Source organism: Aotus nancymaae, unplaced genomic scaffold, assembly GCF_030222135.1.
Source record: "Aotus nancymaae isolate 86718 unplaced genomic scaffold, 86718_ANA_hifiasm-v0.15.2.pri h1tg000020l, whole genome shotgun sequence".
NCBI classification, from domain to species: Eukaryota; Metazoa; Chordata; class Mammalia; order Primates; family Aotidae; genus Aotus; species Aotus nancymaae.
In genome coordinates this window covers 9,199,878-9,222,374 of record NW_026988432.1, presented here as the reverse complement: position 1 = coordinate 9,222,374, position 22,497 = coordinate 9,199,878, and the positions used below count along the sequence as shown (strand labels likewise).

General features: G+C 33.5%; 1 protein-coding gene across 4 annotated transcripts in view; it reads left to right on the top strand.

The window, feature by feature from the left end:
* Positions 1 to 22,497, top strand: part of CCDC102B (coiled-coil domain containing 102B) — a 356,597-nt gene that overhangs the window by 134,649 nt on the left and 199,451 nt on the right. For all 4 annotated transcript variants that reach the window (XR_010343607.1, XM_064379033.1, XM_064379034.1 and 1 more), the window contains exon 7: positions 9,671 to 9,787. Coding sequence is in view for 3 of the 4 variants with exons in the window: in XM_064379033.1 (XP_064235103.1) it covers positions 9,671 to 9,787 (117 nt within the window). In the remaining variant the exon portion in view is untranslated. The remainder of the gene's footprint in view (positions 1 to 9,670; positions 9,788 to 22,497) is intronic.

The window sequence follows — 22,497 nt, the reverse complement described above, 5'->3', positions numbered from 1 at the left end:
AAATGTTTGGAAAAGGGGGAGGTTCTCACTGTGTTTTTCAGGCTGTTCTCCAACTCCTGGCCTCTAGTGATCTTCCCACATTGGCCTTCCAAAATGCTGGGATTAAGGGTGTGAACCACTGTGCCCCACTATCTTTCATATCCTATCATTTCAACTTCTGTGTTAGCTGAAGGACTCAGGTTCCTGCAGGAGGATGAGAGAGGGAACTTATAGAATAATCTGTGGAGTTTAAAAAGTTTATAAGTGATAAATTAAAATGGTATCACTTTCAAAAATATGTCTTGAAGATGTTTCTACGTGGCATTTTCCTAAAATCACAATAATGATGTATTTGTTTTTATAACTGTGATCGATTTAAATATTATGAATAAAAATAAAGCACCTTTATGTGTTTTATAATATATACACATATATGTTGTGTGTATATATATACATGCACATACACATATATACACACACTTATACAGTATACACACACATACAGTATATGTGTGTGTGTGTGTGTGTGTGTGTTTAGACCCATCTTCTAACCTTAGTTAATGCAAATATTTGGAGAAGAAGGTTTTGAAGCACTTTAAAGTGTTGCACTTATTGTTGGTTATTTGAGCAATTAATCAGCCCATATTTCCTTTTCGCATGTAGAAGATTGAAAAGTTTCCCATTGCAGTGAGGGAGTGTTTTCCATTGAGTATGCAGCGCAGAGCAGCTTACCTATGTCTCCAAAGAAGCCCTGCTCCACAGTTCCTGAAATCTTTTTTGAGAAATGCAGCAAGAATTGGAAGAAAACTAGCTGATTTTCTTCTATCTGTACATTAGGTACAGATTTTTATCTTTTGTTTAAGAAATGATCCATTCTTTATTTCTGTTTTCTCTATTTTCTTTTAAATAATTACATGTACATATGAGCACAAAGCATTTATATAAATTTATACCTATCTTTCTATATTAAAAAATTTTGTTGTAGACTTTATCTTTGCTTTCCTTCTCTACTTATCTTGTATCACTCACTGCAGATTCCTTTATTTTTCTAATGCTCAATATAAAACCATATGCCAATATGTATGAATAACTATACTTATATATTCATAGTATATGTGTACATATAACTAATGACAAGTATATATAGATACCTATAGCATTGTGTAATTTTCATGTACTGAATTATATGGATACTTTTCCTACTCAACATCTCATGGCCAAATCTCCAGGAAATTAGTGCCTTTGAATGGCTTCAGAATGTTTCAAAACGTGGTGATTCCGCAACGTATTGCATTATTTTCCTAATGGTGCACATTATCCTCTTTTCTGTCTTTTGCCCCTGTGCATAATTTTTCAATAAACAACTTTGTGCATATATCATTACACTCTGAAGCTTTTATTTTTAGTCTATTTTTTAATGACTCAGTTTAAGGCCCGATGAATGCTCTCATGCAAATCTACTGCAGGAAATCTAATCTGAGGCTTTCACTTAATCTATCTGGGATTCTCTCTACTGTCCTCAGGAAGTTGTCTCAATTCTGGAGAGTAACATATTGCCATAGACCTGAAGACATCTAATCACTTTTGTTACCTGTGATGTCTGCACATGAGGTACTCCCACCAGGCAACCACCAATCGATTTTCTGTCACCATAGATTAGTTTGCATTTTCTAGAATTGTGTAAAAATGGAATCCCACACTGTTTACTTTTTTCTTCTATCTTCTTTTACTTAGCATACCTATGTAGAAATTTATCATTGATGTGGATATCAAATTGTCTTTTTTCCCTCTGGCTGTTTTTAACACTTTTTTCTTTATAACTGGTTATAAGTAATTTGATTGTAATGTGCATTGATAGGATCTTCCTATTTCTTATGCTTGGAGTTTGTTGAAATTCTTGGATCTGTAGGTTTCTACTTTTTATTATATTTGGATAATTACTCATCATTATATTTTTCAAATATTTAACCTCCCTTCTTTGCCAGGAACGCCAGCTACAGTATATTAGGTGGCTTGAAGCTGTTCTACCATCTGCCCATTGGCAGTCATTGAGATCTCACGAGGGTGGGCTATTGGAAAAGTACTGGAGGATGTTAGGGAGTTTTGATCAATGGGTTGTATCAGTCCCTTTGAGGTGTGCCCCAGTTTTCCAATGTTATTCTCTGTGATTTGGCCATCTATCTTTGCTAACTGGCACCCATTGAGTAAGATTTCTACCTTGCCACAGAGAAAGGGAGAAATAGGATCGCTATCCTTTTAAATATATACATTTTAAGGAGATGGCTTTCAGGTCTTTAGAATAAATATTTCTGGGATGTAAAACTGTCAAGAAGCTGGGAAAATATTTATTATTTAAAGGAGCAGAAAAATAATTTATAAGATTTTGTTTTCAAAATACAGGCTCCAAGAAAAGGGAAGTCAGGGGCCCATAGTCACAAGTAAATTTGTCTGAAGTTTTGTCAAGCTATGAAGAACATTAAGTTTCTTTTGATGACTACTGTGCTTATTTTATCACTTGTGCTTTTTTTTTTTCTGGAGCAGTTTAAATTTTTTTTTCTCTCTCTCTCTGCAGTATGAATCATATTTCTCTATTTGCATGACATATAATTTTTGATTGGATACTTGTCATTATGAATTTTACCTCTTTGGGTACTAAATATTTTCATCTTTTTATAATTATTCTTAAGCTTTGTTCTGAGTCCCAATTCTATTACTTGGAAATATACCTTTCATGTCTTGAAGGTTTTAAGTCTTGTTAGGTGAGACCAGAGTAGCATTTAGCTTAGGGCTATTTTACCTACTGAGTACTGAGACAAAACCATTTGGATTGAGTACTTTACCTGATGGACTGTGAATTATGAGGTTTTCCACTCTGGCTGTTGAGAGCAGGGATGATTAGTACCGGCCTTGTGTGAATTCTAGAGGTTGTTACTTTTCATTCTTTCAGATGTTAATTTTCTTACAAGTATGCATTGATCACCACCCTGCTGAATACTCTGTAGCCCCCCAGGTTTTGCTCTCTGATGGTGTTCATCATGGTGAGCTCAATGCTAGACATTTTATTTGAAGACTGTGACTAAGAAATACAGTTACTTGTTGTCATTCAGTGTCTGAAGCTTTTAGAAATCAATAACTCAAAATTTAAGGGAAAAGCAGCCATATTTTTAGATTAAAAATGAATAATAGAAAGCGATTGGTTTCTAAAACAGCTAGGTATTTACCAATAATTTTACAACATAACTTCTTTCTACCGATTGAACAAATATATATAATCATCTCTCTCCAAATATATATCTTATAGATTAATAAACAATCACATAAAGAACCACACATCGTCTTGTATTCTCTTATTATATATTTTATTTTATCTGACATATATGCTAGATAACTTCTTGATAAAATGTGAATTACATCTCTCAGATCAATATTCTGGGCAAGTCATGATTAATTCTCTATTGACCATGTGATATCCTTTGTAACCTTGTGGATATATCCATTAAGAATAATAAATAATTCTTTGGGAGTCTAATTGGCTTTTTCCTGGCCTTTCAGTAACTCTGTGGACAAAAATCAGCTATCAACTAAAATGTCTAATCTTGGATTGTTGAAACAGGCATTGAACCTTCATTTTAATGCATTTGAGTCAGGTATTACAAAATGGCAGTACTGATTTAAAACAACCATTTGAATCATTTATAATAGACACAGTAAGGATGTATTATTTTTCATATTTTTATTTATAAAAATATTATGGTTCACTAGTTCAACTTTCGGATGAACTACCATCCATATTCATCTGTACCCCCACAGCCATATATAGAAGCAAAAAGGTAGCCTCCTATTACATGTATGTTACCTAGGTCTATGTCAAAAAGTAATAATGTCTACAAGAGATGACAGGTTCTGTTAGTGAATTACTAACAAGCAAAAAGATTTTAGACTAATAGATCTTGCACTTTAAGATAAATCAGATATCTTTATGCTTGGCTACTTTCTAAGTATGCCTCTGAATGGAGAGTGAGCATAGATATTATATTTTTAGAATGTTTTATTATGGAAAATTTTGACTATGTGCAAAAATAGATAGATACTATAATGAACCCCAGCATTTCCATCAGCCATATTTAATAATTCTCATCTCATGAACAGTACTTTTTGTCTATATCATTCCCATCCACATTTCTACCTTACATTATTCTGTCTGGAGGTATTACTGCATGTATCTCAAAACACAGAGACTTATTTATCACTAAATGTAACAATAACATTTTAAAGTTAAAAAATTAAAAATAATTTGTTAATATTAAATAGTATTCAAATTTTCAATTTTCTAAGAAATAGGATTTTTAAATCAGAAAGCAAATAAAAGTCAGACATCTTTATTGGATATATATTTTTAAAGTGTGTTTTTACATAAATATATATATTTTTTCTTATCTATTTCTTCTTCTTTTTCTCTTTTTATAATTTATTTAAGAAACTAGATCATTTATCCTGTAGAGTTTTAATTTGTAATACCCTATACTGTAGTATTGTTTGCTACTTACTCTATCCTCTGTGTTTCCTATAAAATGAAAGTCTGATTTAAGGAGTTTGATTTGATTCAATTTCAAAACATTTTCATAGAAACGTGTCAGTGTGTTTGTCTATTAGGAAGCACATAATTTATGATTGTGTCTCATTATGGTATTAACTGACTCATTGCCTAGAACAATAGATGAATCCGGGGTTGAAAACTATGATATTCCAGTTCAGTTATTTCTGCCCAAGTTATTAATTGGAATATTTACATAAAGAAAACTTCATCTCATATAATAGTTTGTTCATTTAAATAAGTTAGAACATATAATAAATTTATATTTCTCACCACCCCAGACCCAGCCATTTCTTAACCAAGTATCAAAATAATAAATTGGATCACTACCATTCTTCAATGTTGATTAAATCTGATAATTTTTTTTAGTATCAGTGTTAACATATGTATTGAAACTTATTGGATGTGTTTCAATCTATTACCATATTATCCTTACTGATATTCAAAGTTACCACATTTAGAAAGCGGAAATCTCTTTATATTGTCTGTTGAGTACAATTGATGTAATCCTAGTAATCTTTTATAGTTTTCTAACTTCATAGAATGACAAGATATACTGGAATCAGCCTGTTTCAGACCCGGATAAAGCAATTTCTTTAAGAGTCCAAGGTTCTTTCAGTGGGAAATATCTTAAGACCATAATCTGTGCATAAATATGTGCATTGCTACAGAGATGCTCATCATTTCTAGGCCATTTCAGTGGAAAGAGTGAGAAACATGATAAATATATTGAATTATTTTTGCCTCTCTGTATTGGTCATATTTTCTGAAACCCTTTTAATCTATCTTCATTACTTTGGGATTTTTAGTATTTTATTTCTTTCCATCTTTCCTCAAGGAATCGTCTGTTGCATTAATTTGCTCTTCTGTTCCTTCTACTTTATTCTGAAACAATTTTTCTTTTCTTTCTTTTCTTATGTCTTCTATTTTTTCAATATAGAAGAGACAGAAAAGTACAAAGAAGAAAACAAGAAAGGTCACCCAGAGAGAAGCACGCTGAGATTTTTGTGTACAGTCAGCTAATTTAAAATACTGATATTGGGATCCTACTGCTGCCTGCTTTTTCATTTTTCATGAAAATAAAACCTGACTTGAAGTGTAATGACTTTTTCTTTTATTTCTAACTCTTTCCTGGGTACTATTACATTTGTCTAATTCCTGGTTTTCCTGCATCATATTATTTATTGTTTTAATAATTTTGTTTAGATTGCATTAAAAAATTCAGTTCTGGTTTTCTTTTTCTATAGTGGGCATATATCTTCCACGGTTTTGTTGTCAGTAGCATACTTTCACCATCTTTAAGAACATTATTTTTATCCCTTTATCCTTATAATAAGATCATATATAATTCAACTATGATTGTTTTCTGTTGCTCATTATTGGATGAATTAATTTTTGTGCTCATGATAAAAAGATATTGAATCCAGAAACATTTCCTGGCTTCACTGCTCAAGAGCTGACTGTTCTTGATATTTTCACGAAATGTCCACAATATTTCTTGTTCTTTCCAAATATTCCTGGTTCTTTCCAAAAATGCCTGGCTCTGCCCCATACCCTGCTTTTATCTGGATTATCTGATTTCTCTGCTTGTATTGCCACTGTTCCTATCAATTTGAATTCTATTATCAGTATTCTCCTCTCAGTAGAGGGTGTGTTTTTGAAGGAAGCTTTGTGTTTTCTGTTTTGCTTTGTTGTGTTTACAAAAATATAAAGGATTCAAACTGTCCTCATTCTTGAGGCTTTACCACAAACCTCTTTTATTCACTCACAAATCAGATTGTGTAAAAATGTGTGAACTCTCCTAGTTTTACTTACTGTTTTCACGTTGGCCTGACATACTTGCCAAGGCACGACTATTGCCAACTCAAGAGTTTTCATATTCTCATGTCCTGTTCCTTTTCTTATATTGTCTCTAATAGATGCTGATCTTCTGCAATTCATGAAGTGTCAGTAGATTTTCTTAACCCATTTGTATCTTAGGGTTCAACGGGATAACTTTTCACCTCACTTTGTTGTAGGCATCTACAATTTTGGTTTTGTTAAGTTCATTGCTCTGACTAGTTTTATTGAGAGATTTGCAGACTTTAGAATAATTATCATTATCACACCACTGCCATCTTCCTATAATTCCTCACAGGAATAGTTATATGTTTTTTAATTCCAGATTCACAACTTCCATATGTAGTCATTCATAAATTAATCTGCCTAAGGAAGTACTTTGCAAGCAAGTTTTCCTTTCCTATATTACCTTCTATCTACATTTCAAATGAAGGGCATACTCATCTCTTTTTCTCAGTAATATTTTGAAGCATTTTGCCAGAGTGGAAAAAAACTTGGGAGTACTTAACAGAGAGATATGTTGAAATATTGTTGTGAAATAAACTAATCAATGGGTCACACACCTTCGACATTTCAGGTAGTCTCTAATTTTCTCCTTATAAGAATATGGGAATATGACCTACCAGACTGGTCAGCTTATAAATAATAATAATAAATAAATTTTGATATTAGATAAAAATATGGCTTTACCATATATTTAGAAGGATATTTAATAAAACATGACTCTGCTAAAATAAAACTTCTTCCATGTCTATCTAGCATGGGTGATCAATTTTCTTAATGCCTACATTTACAAAAGAAAGATAACTCTTATCTCATTCTATCAGTAATTTTATCCATGAACATAAAAATTAATTGAAAAAAATGTTCATCTATCTCATTGAGATATATTTCTAGTAAATTATTAGTTTATATTTAATAATTATCAAAATATGTACTATCTTGTTTATTTTTAAGCAATTTTGTACACATAACAATTGTTAAGGTAATTAAATCCAAAAGAAACTTTTTAAAATATTTGGGGGCTTCTAGTAATAATAGATACATACATACTTTATACACACACTTTTACCGCATATTATAGAGTAAAAACTCTATAATGCATTCTTATTGTTCCTTGAAAATAGTAATTACAGTAGTTTTGTAAACTAATATTCTATTTTATGTCTTACATTGGATCTAGTTACTTCTCTCCATTTCCACCATTATTCTGATCAAAAACCACCATGATCTCTTACTTAAGTTATTTTAATAGCCTCCGCCCTTTCTCCTTCTGCATATGGCCTCCCTTTTTTCTTTTTTTTCTTTCCCCTACTAGACATTCTATTTCTTAATCTCAGCCTTGACTATTTCTGTTTTTCTTGTGTCTTTTTTCTTCCTGCTACTCTTATGTTCTTCACATGCCCACATATCTTTGATTTTTCCATTCACAATGATGAATAGATTTATTTGAGGTATTTGGTGTGAGTTTCCTTTGCTGTTGTTTATAAAAACTTGCTTTCCTGCCTCCTCTCTTCTTCAAGTGGTACAGTTCATTGACAGTTCTGTTGGCAATTGGAGGGTTTATTGATGGATTTAATTCCCTGTGGTCTAATGATGAGATTTCAGAAGTTAAATGGGGGACATTCAATTACCAAAATGAATTTGATATTCTTTTGATGATCCTAAACCAAAACTGGTTGCTTTTATTTTATTTATACCCTCTCTTTTATTTAGCAAAGTAACGTCTCTATTGCTTTGGTCAGGGATTAATGCCACATTGTCTATTTAACTTCCATGATAGTGAGTTGGACTCACATGCACAAGCTTTCAAAGAACCCTGTGGTATTATCTCTTGTTCTCCCACTTGCCTTCTGTGTGCGCTCTTTATGTTACCAACTCTGAAGATGGAGCCTCTCTGTAGTGTCTGGGGAAATCATCTTCTACCATTAGTGTAGTCGATTTCTAGTATTCTTGGACTATGGCATTTTTCTGCTGTTTCCTTTACTATCTCTTGCTATCAGTTTATTGCCTTTCAGAGAATTATTTCAATAACCTTTAGGTTTATAATTACAGATGCAATAATGGTTTAACACTCAGGTTATGAATTTGGCAAGAACATTCTTAAAACTTGCTTCCTCCAGTAATTAGCTTTGTGAATTTAGGAAAGTTACTTAAGCCTCTTAAAAATATGGTTAACTTTTCTGTAGAGTAGGGATAATGATAATAATATCTAATATAATCGGATTATGTTAGAATTAACTAAGGCAATATATATCAAGCTTAGTTCCTGGGGACTAGTAAACACTTAATATTACTACTATTAATAGCAACATTATGAGTACTGTAATTTTAAGTTTTTTAAACAGGTAGTATAATATTAGCTTTGTATTTTAATTTGTTATAAGATTACATACAAATTATTAATACAAGTGATGTAAACATTTACCCACATAGCTTAAAATATATGTCAATACAACAAAAACAGCATATATGTGTGCAACTGCACATTTTATATGTTTATCAAATTTCATGGTTCTGCTGAAAAATTATAATTTTAAGAACAGCTGTGGGAAAATAATCCTTTTCTCACCTTTCTGTTTCTTCTGCAGTCATTTTCTATGGAAATTTATTGGCAGCATTTATAGATGTTCTTCATGTATTTTATCAGCCCAAGCAGTGTGTGTGTGTGTGTGTATATATATATACACACACACACACACATACACACACACACACATATATATACTTTTTCCATTGTGTGTGTGTGTATATATATATATGGTTTTCCAAAGTGTGTGTGTATATATATATGTGTGTGTGTGTATATATATGTATACTTTTTCCATTACCCAAGTTTGTCTCTGTTAGAATTAATATACTATTAATGCTTTATAGAAAATAGACATAAAAATGATTACAAAGAATACTGAGATACTGATATTCAGGATGAAAAGATAAGGGTTAATTGGTTAGTTTAGAAATCAATTGGTCAGTTTGGGAGTTTTTGGGGGTAACTGAATTCTGCTTATTTTTTGACTGATCAATTGGGATTTATGGAGATTCACCGATTTTTTTTCTTGTAACTTAGCATTTTTGAACTACAAGTATTAAAATAAGTGGTTCAACCACAATCATTACATCATCAGCAACAAGCCTGCCAGGATCCACATAGGATAAAAGCAAAACAACACTAAAGCTAAATGAAAGACTAATGTGGATTATCCTGTAACCACCTTTCATATCATCATGTGATTATAATTTAACTTTCTTTTTCAGTTTGATATTCTTCTTGGTCAACATAATGATGAAATGAAGGAACTATCAGGCAATATGAAGGAAGAATCTAAATCTCAAAACAGCAAAGATAGAGTGATTTGTGAGTTAAGAGCAGAGGTAAGACACTGAGTAAAGAGTGCCATATATATTAAAACATAACTGACTGTTGTTCAATGCCATGCTATTTTAAATGAGGTAATGGAGGTGCCTTTGATTACTTTATGAAAATAAATCCTGCTGCTAATGTAATCAGCTTATATATGATTTAAGAGACTGTGGAATGACACTGGCCCATAACTAGATCTGAATTATTTGAAAGTAACAAAGGTAAAATGTTTGACTATAAAACTATCTTGTAGCCAATACAAGTTTTACTGTGCATAAATATTTTTTAAAAGTTCAACCAGCTGCTGGATCGTGTATGTTCATTTATTTTCAGAACCAATGACATACAAGATATGTGGCATGCAATTTCTGGTAAAATTAACATTGCTATTGGAAGCTAACAACAGTGAGAGATAAAATAAATCCACTTTTGTTATAGTTAATTCATTTCTTAGGTATACCAAGTAGTGAAAACATTTATTTTCCACTCCTGCCACCATTAACAATAAATGAATTTTCAAAAATGTATAAACCCTTGAGTGTTTTATTCTGTTCTGTAGGTAAAAAAGGAATTATTGTCCTTATAGAAAAGAGAAGGGATTGAATTATTTGTACTTCATAGAAAATAGCATGATAACATTAAAAATGGAAAATCATAAATTATTTGTTTTTGGACAGATAACTCTGAGAAAATATCTTAGAAACAAATGTGTAAGAGCAATTTACAGACTGAAATGAATTTAGTGCAACTGTAGGCTGGTGGAAAACTGATTTGTATTAGGTCTTCTTCCTTATATAACTCTTCAAATTCTGAATTCATATCAGAGTGTATTTATATCAGATGAATATAGTGCAAGGGGAAATATACAGGTTTTGGAGCTAGAAATGGCTCCATCACTTCCTGATTACTTTTTTCTGATCAACTCCTGAAGCGTCTCTGAGTCTTAGTTTCCAGATTAAAATAATAGTAATAATATTAATAATAGTCATGAAACAGGATTTTGGAAAATGTATGTACTGCAGGGAAACATTTGTCTGAGATAGAGTGCTCTAGTATTGGAACTTACAGCTATGCTGTTTAGGATAATTATATCCTCCCTGTGTTCCTCCTCATTTCATCAACGCCATCCCTTGACAGCTCTTCCATGCATCCTAAAAGGGGTGTTGGGGTAAGAGGGCATATATCAAGAGGTCCATTATGATAAAGGCTGAACTGCTTAATAAAAATCTTCCTGAGTCAAAGGGAAATCTTCCTGAGTCAAAGGTGGCTTTCATAACTCTTGTTTTCTTTCTTTTTTTTTTTATGCTGCACCTTTTTAAATTAAAAAAAAATTTTTTTTATTTTATTGTATTTTAGGTTTTGGGGTACATGTGAAGAACATTCAAGATTGTTGCATAGGTACACACGTGGCAGTGTGATTTGCTGCCTTCCTCCCCTTCACCTATATCTGGCATTTCTCCCCATGATATCTCTCCCAGGATAGGTACTACTTTTTTTTTACCCTCAGCTCTGAGAAGCATCTTTCATTAAACATTGCACAGCATGTTGCATAAAAGGTTATTTAATAGTTAATGGCAAAAAAGGAGGAAGGTACACATAGATATTTATTATAACTCTTCTCAAAAGCCAAGAACATTATGTGTACACTTTTTTAAAGACAAGTTTTAGGTTCACAGAAAAATTGAGCAGAAAGTACACAGTTTGTACATTCTTCCCCTTTCCTCCAGAGACTCTTCCACAAACATCATCCTTCATCATTGTTATATGTTTATTATAACTGATGAGCAAACTGACACATTATCAACCAAACTCCATAGTTTACATTAAGGTTCACTCTGTGTTGTACATTCTACAAATTTTGACAATTGTATAATAGCATATATCCACCATGTTAGTATCACACAGATACTAAACAAACACTGTATAGAAATATACTTTTTTGCAACCTGTTTGTTTACATAAAATGTATCATAAGTTCTTATGTTTACATAAAAGTAATTGTGCAATTGCACTATAATTTAATTAAAATATAATGTACTTTAAAAACTAATTTATTATTTTTAGATATATAACACTACAGTAAGTATGCATATGTACATAAATCATTGGACATTTTAAAATGGCTTAGGGTATATTCCCAGAAAACAGCATGGCTTGGTCAACAGAATATTTATTTTTTAAATCTTTATACACATTGCCAAATCATTCTATTAGAAAAATTGTGTCATTTTACATTCTCACTAAGTAAAACTAAAATCTCTAAATATTATGTGTAAAGCAAATATTGAAAAAGACTCAATGCTGGAGAGAAGAGGTATATCACCTAGGAGACCTGATAATTGAGAAATGGCATGTTGGTGAGTTTTCTGAGTTTTTGTCACATATATTCCAAAATTAGAACTGAAGAAACCAGAAATCTGGAAACACCAATAGGCACAGATTAACACACAAAAATACCTAAAATGAAAACACAACCTAAGTCTGCTTGCTCTAGCCAAAGTACTAAGGAAGAATCAATGTAACAAGACAGAAAACTTTTAAGACAATAATGCTCAAATCCAGCCCAAATCACAGAAAACTGTGGCCCCACCCCATGCCTGTTAGCTAAAGCCAGGTGTGGAACCTGGACTTCTACATACATCTGGAGGTAACAAGGCAATGCTTTCCTTTGACTTTCAATTGTGGTGTCACAAGAACCCACCCAAAACAAAATGTTAGTTAAATCCAAATCTCATGATGTATTTCACAAAGTATCCAGGATACAATTGGATATTACTCATCATACCCAGAACCAGAATAATTTGAAGTGAGTGAATGAAGACAATTGATAGATGCCAACACTGAAATGACAAAGATGTGTTTATTATTTGGCAAGGATTATAGAGTGGCCATCATAAAAATGCTTCAGGGAGCAATTGTGAATACACATCAAATAAATAAAAAAATAGAAATTTTCAGTAAAGAAATAGAAGGTCTCAGCAAATAAAAAAATTACAAAAAAGGAACAAATGGAAAAGTTAAAACTGAAAAATGTACTGATTTTTTTTAAAAATCTGAATGCAGAAGACAGAGGAAAGAGTCAGTGAACTTGAAGATAGATGAATGGAAGTTATCCTATCTGAATGACAGAAGAAAATAGGCTGTATTTTAAAAGTAAAGCCTCAGAGACCTGTGGGGTGATAAAAAAATTACATTCATGTCATTGGAGGCTAGTGTGAGAGGAGAGAGTGTGGGGCTGATAGCACATAAAAAAAAAAAAAGGTAGATGAAAACTTCCCAACTTTCAAAAGAAGCGTCAAACATAGAGTCAAGAAGTTTAGTGAAACCCAGACAGCATAAACCAAAAAAATATTGATATTAAGACACATCATAGTCAAAGTTATGAAAAATAAGGAAAATAGTCTTAACCATAGCTAGAAGGAAATTACAGTGTATATACAGGGGAAAATGTCCAAATAACAGTGCTTATCACATCAGAAACTCTAGAAGCCAGAAAGAAGTGGCACACAATTATTGAAGTTCTAAAAGCACTGTCAACTCAAAATACTATATCCACTGAAAATATCCTTCACGTCATTCTCTGATGAGGAGAACTAAGATAAATTGTCTCTAGCAAATAAGCATGTGAAAGGATGTTCAACTTATTAGTTATCAGGAAAACGGAAATCAAAACCATGATATGACATAACTATAAACCTATCAGAATGGCTAAAATCAAAATAGCAGCAATACTAAATGGTGGTAAGGATGCACAACTACTGAATTACTCACCTATTGCTACAGGGAATGTAAAATGATACAATCACATTGGCAAATAGTTTGACAGTCTTCAAAACTGCAACTACAATATTATCAAGCCATTGGATTCCTGGGAATTTACCTCATAAAAATAGAAGCTTATATTCACAAAAAAACCTATAGGTAAACCTTGAGTATTTTATTTGTAAATGCCAAAACTTAGAAACAACACAGGTGATCTTCATGGGGTAAATAATTAAGCGATTACATCCATATGTTGAAGTACTTCTCAGCAACAAAGTAGAATGAACTCTTGATACATGCAACCAATCGGATGAATCTCTTGAAGTATAGTGAGTGAGAAATATTCCTAAAGACTACATAGCCCCTGATTCTATATATGTATATAATACTTTTGATGTGACAGCATTTAGAAATGGAGAACATATTAGTGGTTTCCAGTAATACAGGAGTGAAGGGAGTGGATGGTGTGGCTAAAAAACATCCACATGATGCATCCTTGTGGTGATGGAAGCATTCTGCATTTGACTATATCAACTTCTTTGTATCAATGACTGTATTATTGTATCATTGTCCATGTCTGGTTTTGGTATTTTACTACTGTACTGATGTTTAACAGCTTATCTAAAGGATTCATTCATTCCTAAATGTAAGGTACTAAACATTGCACACAATAGTAGGCATTCAATAAATTCTAGGGTAAGAACTTAGATCCAGGTCTCTTGGGTCCCAAAGATGAATTTCATGTGCCTTTTACCATTGGAGGGGTAAAAGGCACATGGCATTTATCTTTTCTATCAACTGCCTATGAATTGACAGTTAGTCAAAAATGAAAATTTAATTCAAACGTCCTAATCCTTTTTTGAAATGTGTGCTGAGTTTTACCTTTTCCACATATGCCTCTGAAAAAAAAATGTATCCCTTACTTCTTACCACTTAGGGATACAAGAGACCTGGACCTAAGTTCTCTTCCTGGGACTATCCAGCGTCTGGCATCCCCAAAATTAGATAGGTATTTCTGAGTATTTGCTTATCTGGAAAATGGTGTTTAATTAACAGTTAATCTAAAAGATTAATTCATTCATATTTATAAAATACCAAAATTTATACACATATATAGTAGGCACTCAATAAATACATGTTTTTACCGTTGCCATTCAAGTTTCATTTAGTATATCCTATATTGTACTAACAGTCTAAACTTTTAGGTTTTATTAACACTGTATGTAATTCTGTTACATCCCATAAAACACCAGTCCCCAACACTTTTGATTTTAGGGACCCGTTTCATGGAAGACAGTTTCTCTACAGACTGGAGGCAGTGGGGAAAGTTTCAGGATGAAACTATTCCCCCTGAAATCATCAGGCATTAGATTTTCATAAGGATCATGCAACTTAGATCCCTCACATGCACAGTTCACAGTAGGGTTCATGCTCCTGTGAGAATCTAATGTCACTGCTGACAGGAGGCGGAACTCGGGTGGTAATGCTCACTCCCTCACCACTCACCTCCTGCTGTGCAGCCCCATTCCTAACAGGCCACACACTGGTACCTGTCCATGGCCCAGGGGTTGAGGACTCCTGCCATAAAATATTTCAGAATATTTCACCATCCATGTGTTTGTCCCCTGCTCAAATGTAAACTGTTTTAAGGATACGATCTTATAGTAAGTACACTTATCATAGTTTCTGGTGACAAGTAGGTTTTAAATAGAGATGCATTTAACTGGGAAATGCATCTTTTGTTGTGAATAATCTGACTCGAGAATTGATTGTAAGGTCTTCCAGCAGAGGAAGAATGTTATTCCCTGCCCTATTCACCTAGAATCTTGTGTATATCTCCTCATGTGTTGACCTTTAGGCGAATCTTTGAGGAGTCTATAGACAAAGAAAATGACAGCTGTGAGCTGGAAAGAACCCGAAGGTACAGCCCAGGCCCCATTTCACAGGTTCCCTTTCTGATGCTAGTGAATTATCTACAGTGTACTTTCCTAGCTCTCACTTAGTGTTTTCTCAACAAAACTCATTGACTCTGATACTCTTTTAGGATTGAAATATTTTCATATAGTACAAAAAATGCTCTTAAAATGGTCGCTATTTTTTCCTAATCCTAAATAAATGAAATATGACCTAAATTGAAGAGACCAAAGGTATCCTTTTTTTTCTTGCTTTCATGGTATCTATATTTAGTTGCTTTAAAAATACTGCTTCTGATTTAGAAACAAAAGGCCCAGATGGGTAAAATGTTAGATATAACTAGTGATTATATAAGCAATCCAATTTATTTTGCTTACGCAAGATAAAACATAAGCATGTTGTTACACAATATTTTCACCCCCAGGAAGACTGTATTATCAATAGGGGCTTAGAAAGGTTCTTTCTCCATGGGAGAGTCAATTCGATTGTCTACATAGACAAAATGCAGTAATAGTGAGTAAAAAATAAAACCAACAACAACAAAAGTAAGTAGTTTGTATGCTCATTCATTATATAACCCATTATTTATTCCACAAATATTAATCAACAATCTCCCATGTGAAGCACTAAAGATTCTACAAAGTGATGTATTTGATGGCGACGGACACAAACCATCCAAGCCAGTTAAATGCAGTGTGTTATATACTCTGATAGGTGAAACACGGTGATTTGTGTGAATACAAAGAGGAGATGTAGTGAATGAGATGCATAAGGTGAATAGCAATTAGCAAAGCAAAGCGCGAAGCCAGGTAGAAAGGTAAGAACAATATGTGAAAAGGGAAATCACATGTAAGAAAGGAGCGGGCTGCAGAACTTAGAGAAAATGTTACAGAAAAGATTGGCACATGGGGATATTGTCAGAGAAGAAAGCATTTCTCCTTTTCTTCTTACATTAGGGTAGATATGAGAAAGTGTGTTGATTTGGGGGTGATTTTGATCACTGGAAGAGCAGAGTGTTCTGACTGGGAGGAATTTATCACTAGTTTTTTTTTTTAGGGTAGGATGAAGGAAAATGGAGAAGGAAGAAAATATTTTGGTTCTGTGCTAAAAATGACAAAAACATTTTCAGGATGTTTTCTTAAATTATGAATTTAATCTTTAGTTCTGCAAATATTGTATGGTATCTGTTGTGCTGTGATCTGGTAGTTCAATGGTGTGGGATGTAGAAATGGACTTGCCTTCAGAGAACAGCCTTCAGTAAGGGGTGCAGTATTCATCAGGGTCCATACCATTGAGTGTATGTTTTCAACAGTTTGGGAGCTATATAGCAAATGTGAATGATGCTAGTGGGATTGACCTAGCCAGAAATTTTAGATGAAATACAAGATATTTTATTTACTGACATTGTTAAATAGTGTTATCTTTGACATCAAGGATATTGTATAATTAGAACTCCAATGTCATCATAATTTAATTTTTAGAGATTGTCACAGTAGGTGTTGATCTGAATTGATTTAAATCTCCTGTATCTCAGTTTCTCTTATTGACTTTACATGTTCTGTCAAAGAGATATCAATTACTGAGAATATGATGAATATATTAGAAATGGTTATATGATTTTGGAGCAGGATATTGAGAATTTCAAGCAGGTTAATTCAGAAGACTGTTAGTGATATAGATTTAAACATTCTGGGTTTATATGGACAAAATTCAGGAAACAGAATATATAAAATGATACTTGATATGAATAAACTATTGGAGAAAAATAACAGTTTGGGAAAACAGAATCAGGCTGTCAAAGAGAAATATACTTTCTGGTCATTCAGATAAATACAAGTCTAAATACTTCAGGTTTTTAAGAATAAAACCGTTATACTTATTCTGCATTTACAGAAATCTGGTAAATAGAAAGTTGAATAACCAATGAAAGCCTGTAATCATTTATCTAGGAAATAATAGATGCCTTGAGTAACAGGTATTTCTTTCAAAAAATTTATATTATATAGTTTGAAATAAAATATTAGAAATAATATTTGATAGCCCATCAGTAGTAGCTTTTCTTGGTGGCTAGGTCTTCTGAAAAGATTTCTAGCTAACTTAGGTTGATGACTGAATCACAAGCTGAGGTTTATTGCCGCCTTTAATTTCTTACTGGCTTCTGTTAAGTAGAGAAGAGCTGAATGACAATTGTGATGTGAGTGCGAGAAGAAGGGACTGTATCAATTAAAACTGTAAATATTAGCTTTTCTTAGGAATACCCCACCTCCCTTCTTTAGAAATTCTGCACATTTTAGTGCCAACCTCAACACAGCTACTGTTTTACACCTTCAAGCTACTTGAGATCTTTAATATGATGCCCTCTAGCTCTTATTTTCCTTAGGACATAAACACATACATTTGGACTTTTCCTGTAAGTTCTGTACAATTTTTCTATGACCCTGTTTACTGCTTCCCATGAGGTCACAAGTCAACTGAACAAATCAACATGAATATGCTAACTTCTTTCATGTCATCATATCAATTGTTACTCTCAATGCTTTCAATCCCAAACTGCTTAACTAAAATTCTTATAGCTGTGTTTAACATGGATTCTAATTTCCAGTAAAGGGAAATTTTATGTTTTACATGAGAGGTCATTGACTTAGAACCTTTCCATTATTATCATAAAAAGTTTTCCTTAGAAAACATGTTTTCCTGTGAACAGACACCTTCTGGAAACATGCTTTAAATCAAACAAACAATTCCATTTCTCTTCTACTAAAATCGCTGCTTAATATGAGTGTGGCATAAAAAGGAAAGGAAAGGGCGACAGTTTGGGTGGTGGAGTTCTTAGCTTCATTCTGCAATAGTGCATGGCTCATAATCGCTCAACAAATGGCCATTAATTGAATGAATGAGGGAAAGATAGGAGTAACGCACACATCGAAAAAGAGAGCCTTCCATTTTAACTTTCTATGAGGTCGAAAGAAACAGCAAAATAAGAATAGAGGAAGGGCAAAGCTGTCTATATTCATTTGGAATATGATTTCATGTGTTCTATATTTGACTCCTTTTTTGTTTGTTTTGTGGGGTCTCACTCTGTCACCCAGGCTGGAGTGCAGTGGCACAATCTCGGCTCACTGCAACCTCTGCCTCCTGGGCTCAGTTAATTCTCTCACCTCAGCCTCCCAAGTAGCTGGGACTACAGGTGCGCACTACTATGCCAGGCGAATTTTTGTATTTTTTTGTAGAGACAGGGGTCTCACCATGTTGGCCAGGCAGGTCCTGAGCTCCTAAGCTAAGTGATACACTCGCCTGGGCCTCCCAAAGTGCTGGGCTTACGGGTGTGAGCTACCATGCCCAGCCTATATTTGACTACATTTGATGCATTCAGAACACATTGGTCAATAGTATGGTCTGAATGTGTGTGTGTCTCCCAAATTTATATACTGAAATTTCAACCCCCAAGGTGATGGTATTGGGAGGTGGGACCTTTAGAAACTGATTAAGTCATGAGGACAACTAGAATTAGTGCCCTTATAAAAGAAACCACAGAGAGCTAGCTCATGCCTCTACCATGTGGATACACAGGGAGAAGGCACTGTCTATGAACCAGAAAGCAGGTGGTCACTAGATACAAAATCTACTGGCATCTTTATCTTGGATCCCTGGCTCCAGAACTGTGAGAAATAAATTTCTGCTGTTTATAAGCTACCCAGATTATGATATGTTGCAGCCTGAATGGACTAAGACAGTCACAATTACAGATTGGCAAGTGTAATAATTTAAAGGACAAAACTATCAAGAAAACTAGTGGCTGGGCAAATAAGTCATAAAGATAAGCCCCATTTTCATATAACAACTCTACTTTTGGGGTAAATTGGAGAAATTCACTGCCCTTTATATCTTTTGTTGAATTGAGTTACTTCTTTAATGGAATAAATTGTCTCTCTCAAATATTATTAGAAATTTTCCTGCATTTTGAATATTTAAGAAGTGGAAAATGTTGTTAATTAAATAGCTTCCAAAAGTGTATGCATTAAACACTGCTTGATGTACTTTTTAATCCCAGTCATCGCAAGTAGTTATTGGAACAATTATTTCCAACAATGATGTACCATATTGGTTTCTATTTTCAGTATTGATCTGTTCAAGTTCAAAATCGCTGTTCTGGAGTTAGGTTTTATAGGCTGAGGCATTTCTTTCTGTGTAGTTAGCAAAGATTCAGGTACCCTGAAAAATAGAAAAATTATCTTCTGTCCATATTTAAGTTTCTGATTTTAGGCTTTCTAGAAATCACCAAAACAATAATTGCTTTACTGAAGAAATAACTCAGACCAATGACAAATGAAACAATTACGCTTTCTAAATAGTTTATTAATCAATGAGTGGAAGAGATCATTTGGAGGTGAGCAGGGATTAAAGGAAAAATAGGCCAAGAGGGTTTTTCCCTTCAAAGAAGCAAAACCATTTCATATATGCATCCTTGTCTTAAAGATTGAAAAGTAATGGAAGATGCAAAAAGATCTATTAAAATACTTTGTTCAGATTGAGTATCACTAGATATTTACAGCTGATGTTTATGAATACTTTGTAGGTCTCATGTGCCTTGTAAGGACTTAGCACATTAGATTTCATTTAATAAATACATCAATTTCATAAGATAATGTGATGGTTAATTTTATGTGTCAACTTGACTGGGCCACAGGATGCCCAGACATTTGTCCAAATATTATTCTGGGTGTGTCTGTGAGGATGTTTCCGTATGCAATTAACACTTGAATGAGTGCATTAAGGAAAGCAGATTGCCTTCCCTAATGTGGGTACATTTCATCCAAACAATTGAAGACCTAAGTAGAACGAAAAGGCTGAGAAAGAGGGAACTGCTGATGCCTGACTGCTTGAGCTGGAACCTTCATCTGCTCCAGCCTTCAGAACTTCTTGAGCTTCCAGATTGCTGTCTACAAATCATGGGACTTAATTTCTATAATTGCATGATCCTATTCCTTATACTTTCCCTCTCCCGTTCTCTCTGTCTGTCTGTCTGTCTGTCTGTCTCTCTCATTAAACCTCACACCTTGACCAGTATGTAATTACATCACCAAAAATTAACTAAACATTTTATATATTTGTTCATTGTATTGTTACAAATTTAATTTATTTGTAAATTTTTGGAAACGTAACTCTCCTATGCTAGATTCCTAAGCAAAACACATAAATCAAGCAAAAGGAGTTATAATACATCTTTTAATAGAATGTGGCTAAATAATAATAGGAACATCTCTTTGTAAAAATATATCAAACATATTTTAACTATTAGCATTTTAATAAGTTTTTAAAAGTCAAATATCTTAAAAAGCCAATGATAATTTGCATTGCAAAAGCTGATTTTGCATGTTGCAGTTTAGCCACATGATTAAAAATATAAATAAATAAACAAGACAATTATTATTACCACTCAGACAATACGAAATTGTGCCGTATAGCTCTGAGAAAGAAGATGAGAAATGATCTGTGTCAGAGCATCCAATCTTTTATCTTGCAAAGACTTTAGCAACATGTTCCTTCTCCTAAGGAAGTCTTTGGTATTTCTCATTCATTTGAAGCCCAAAACCTGACAGAGAAATGAGCAAAGCCAATGACAATGGATAGTAGTAACAAAATATCCCCATGTTTTCCCCTTCACATCAGTCTCTGCATTTAAAAGGATTATTTCCTATAGTATCCATTGATTTATTTCTGGAATCTAGAGTGATATGTGATAGTATGTGATATAAATTGGATTAAGTTATTGAAAACATGTAACCAATTTATTCATTTTAGCCCTTAAATAAACTGAGAATATAACTATTATTCCAGGCTCATATTTCATTTAAAGGTTTATAGTATATAGAATTACTTATCTTTACAAACACAATAAAAGGATTGCCACATTTTCTTTTATTACTATTATTATACTTTAAGTTATGGGGTACATGTGCAGAGCATGCAGGTTTGTTCCATAGGTATACATGTGCCATGGTGGTTTGCTGCATCTACCACCCTGTAGTCTACATTAGGTATTTCTCCTAATGCTATCCCTCCCCTAGCTCCCCACCCCACTGATATTCCTCCCTCAACCCTCCACACTCCAATAGGCCCTGGTGTGTGATGTTCCCCTCCCTTTGTCCATGTGTTCTCATTGTTCAACACCCACTTATGAGTGAGAATATGTGGTGTTTGGTTTTCTGTTCTTGTGTCAGTTTGCTGAGAATGATGGTTTCCAGATTCATCCATGTCCCTGCAAAGGACATGAACTCACCTTTTTTTATGGCTGCATAGTATTTCATGGCATATGTGTGCCACATTTTTGTCTATCTTTGATGGGCATTTGGGTTGACCCCAAGTCTTTGCTGTTGTGAACAGTGCCACAATAAACATATGTGTGCATGTGTCTTTATAACAGAATGATTTATAATCCTTTGGATATATACCCAGTAATGGGATTGCTGGGTCAAATGTTATTACTAGTTCTAGATCCTTGAGGAATCACCACAATGTCTTCTACAAATGGTTGAACTAATTTACACTCCCACTAACGGTGTAAAAGTGTTCCTATTTCTCCACATTTTCTCCAGCATCTGTTGTCTCCAGATTTTTAAATGATTGCCATTTTAACTGGCGTGAGATGATATCTCAATGTGGTTTTGATTTGCATTTCTCTAATGACCAGTGATGATGAGCTTTTTTTTCATATGTTTGTTGGCTACATAAATGCCTTCTTTTGAGAAGTGTCTGTTCATATCCTTCACCCACTTTTTGATGAGGTTGTTTTTTTTCTTGTTAATTTATTTAAGTTCTTTGTAGATTCTGAATATTAGCCCTTTGTCAGATGGGTAGATTGCAAAAATTATTTCCCATTGGTATTTTAGTCATGAAGTCCTTGCCCATGCCTGTGTCCTAAATGGTATTTCCTAGGTTTTCTTCTAGGATTTTTATGGTGTTAGGTCTTTTGTTTAAATATTTAACCCATCTGGAGTTAATTTTTGTATAAGGTGTAAGAAAGGAATTGTATCAGCCTTCTGCA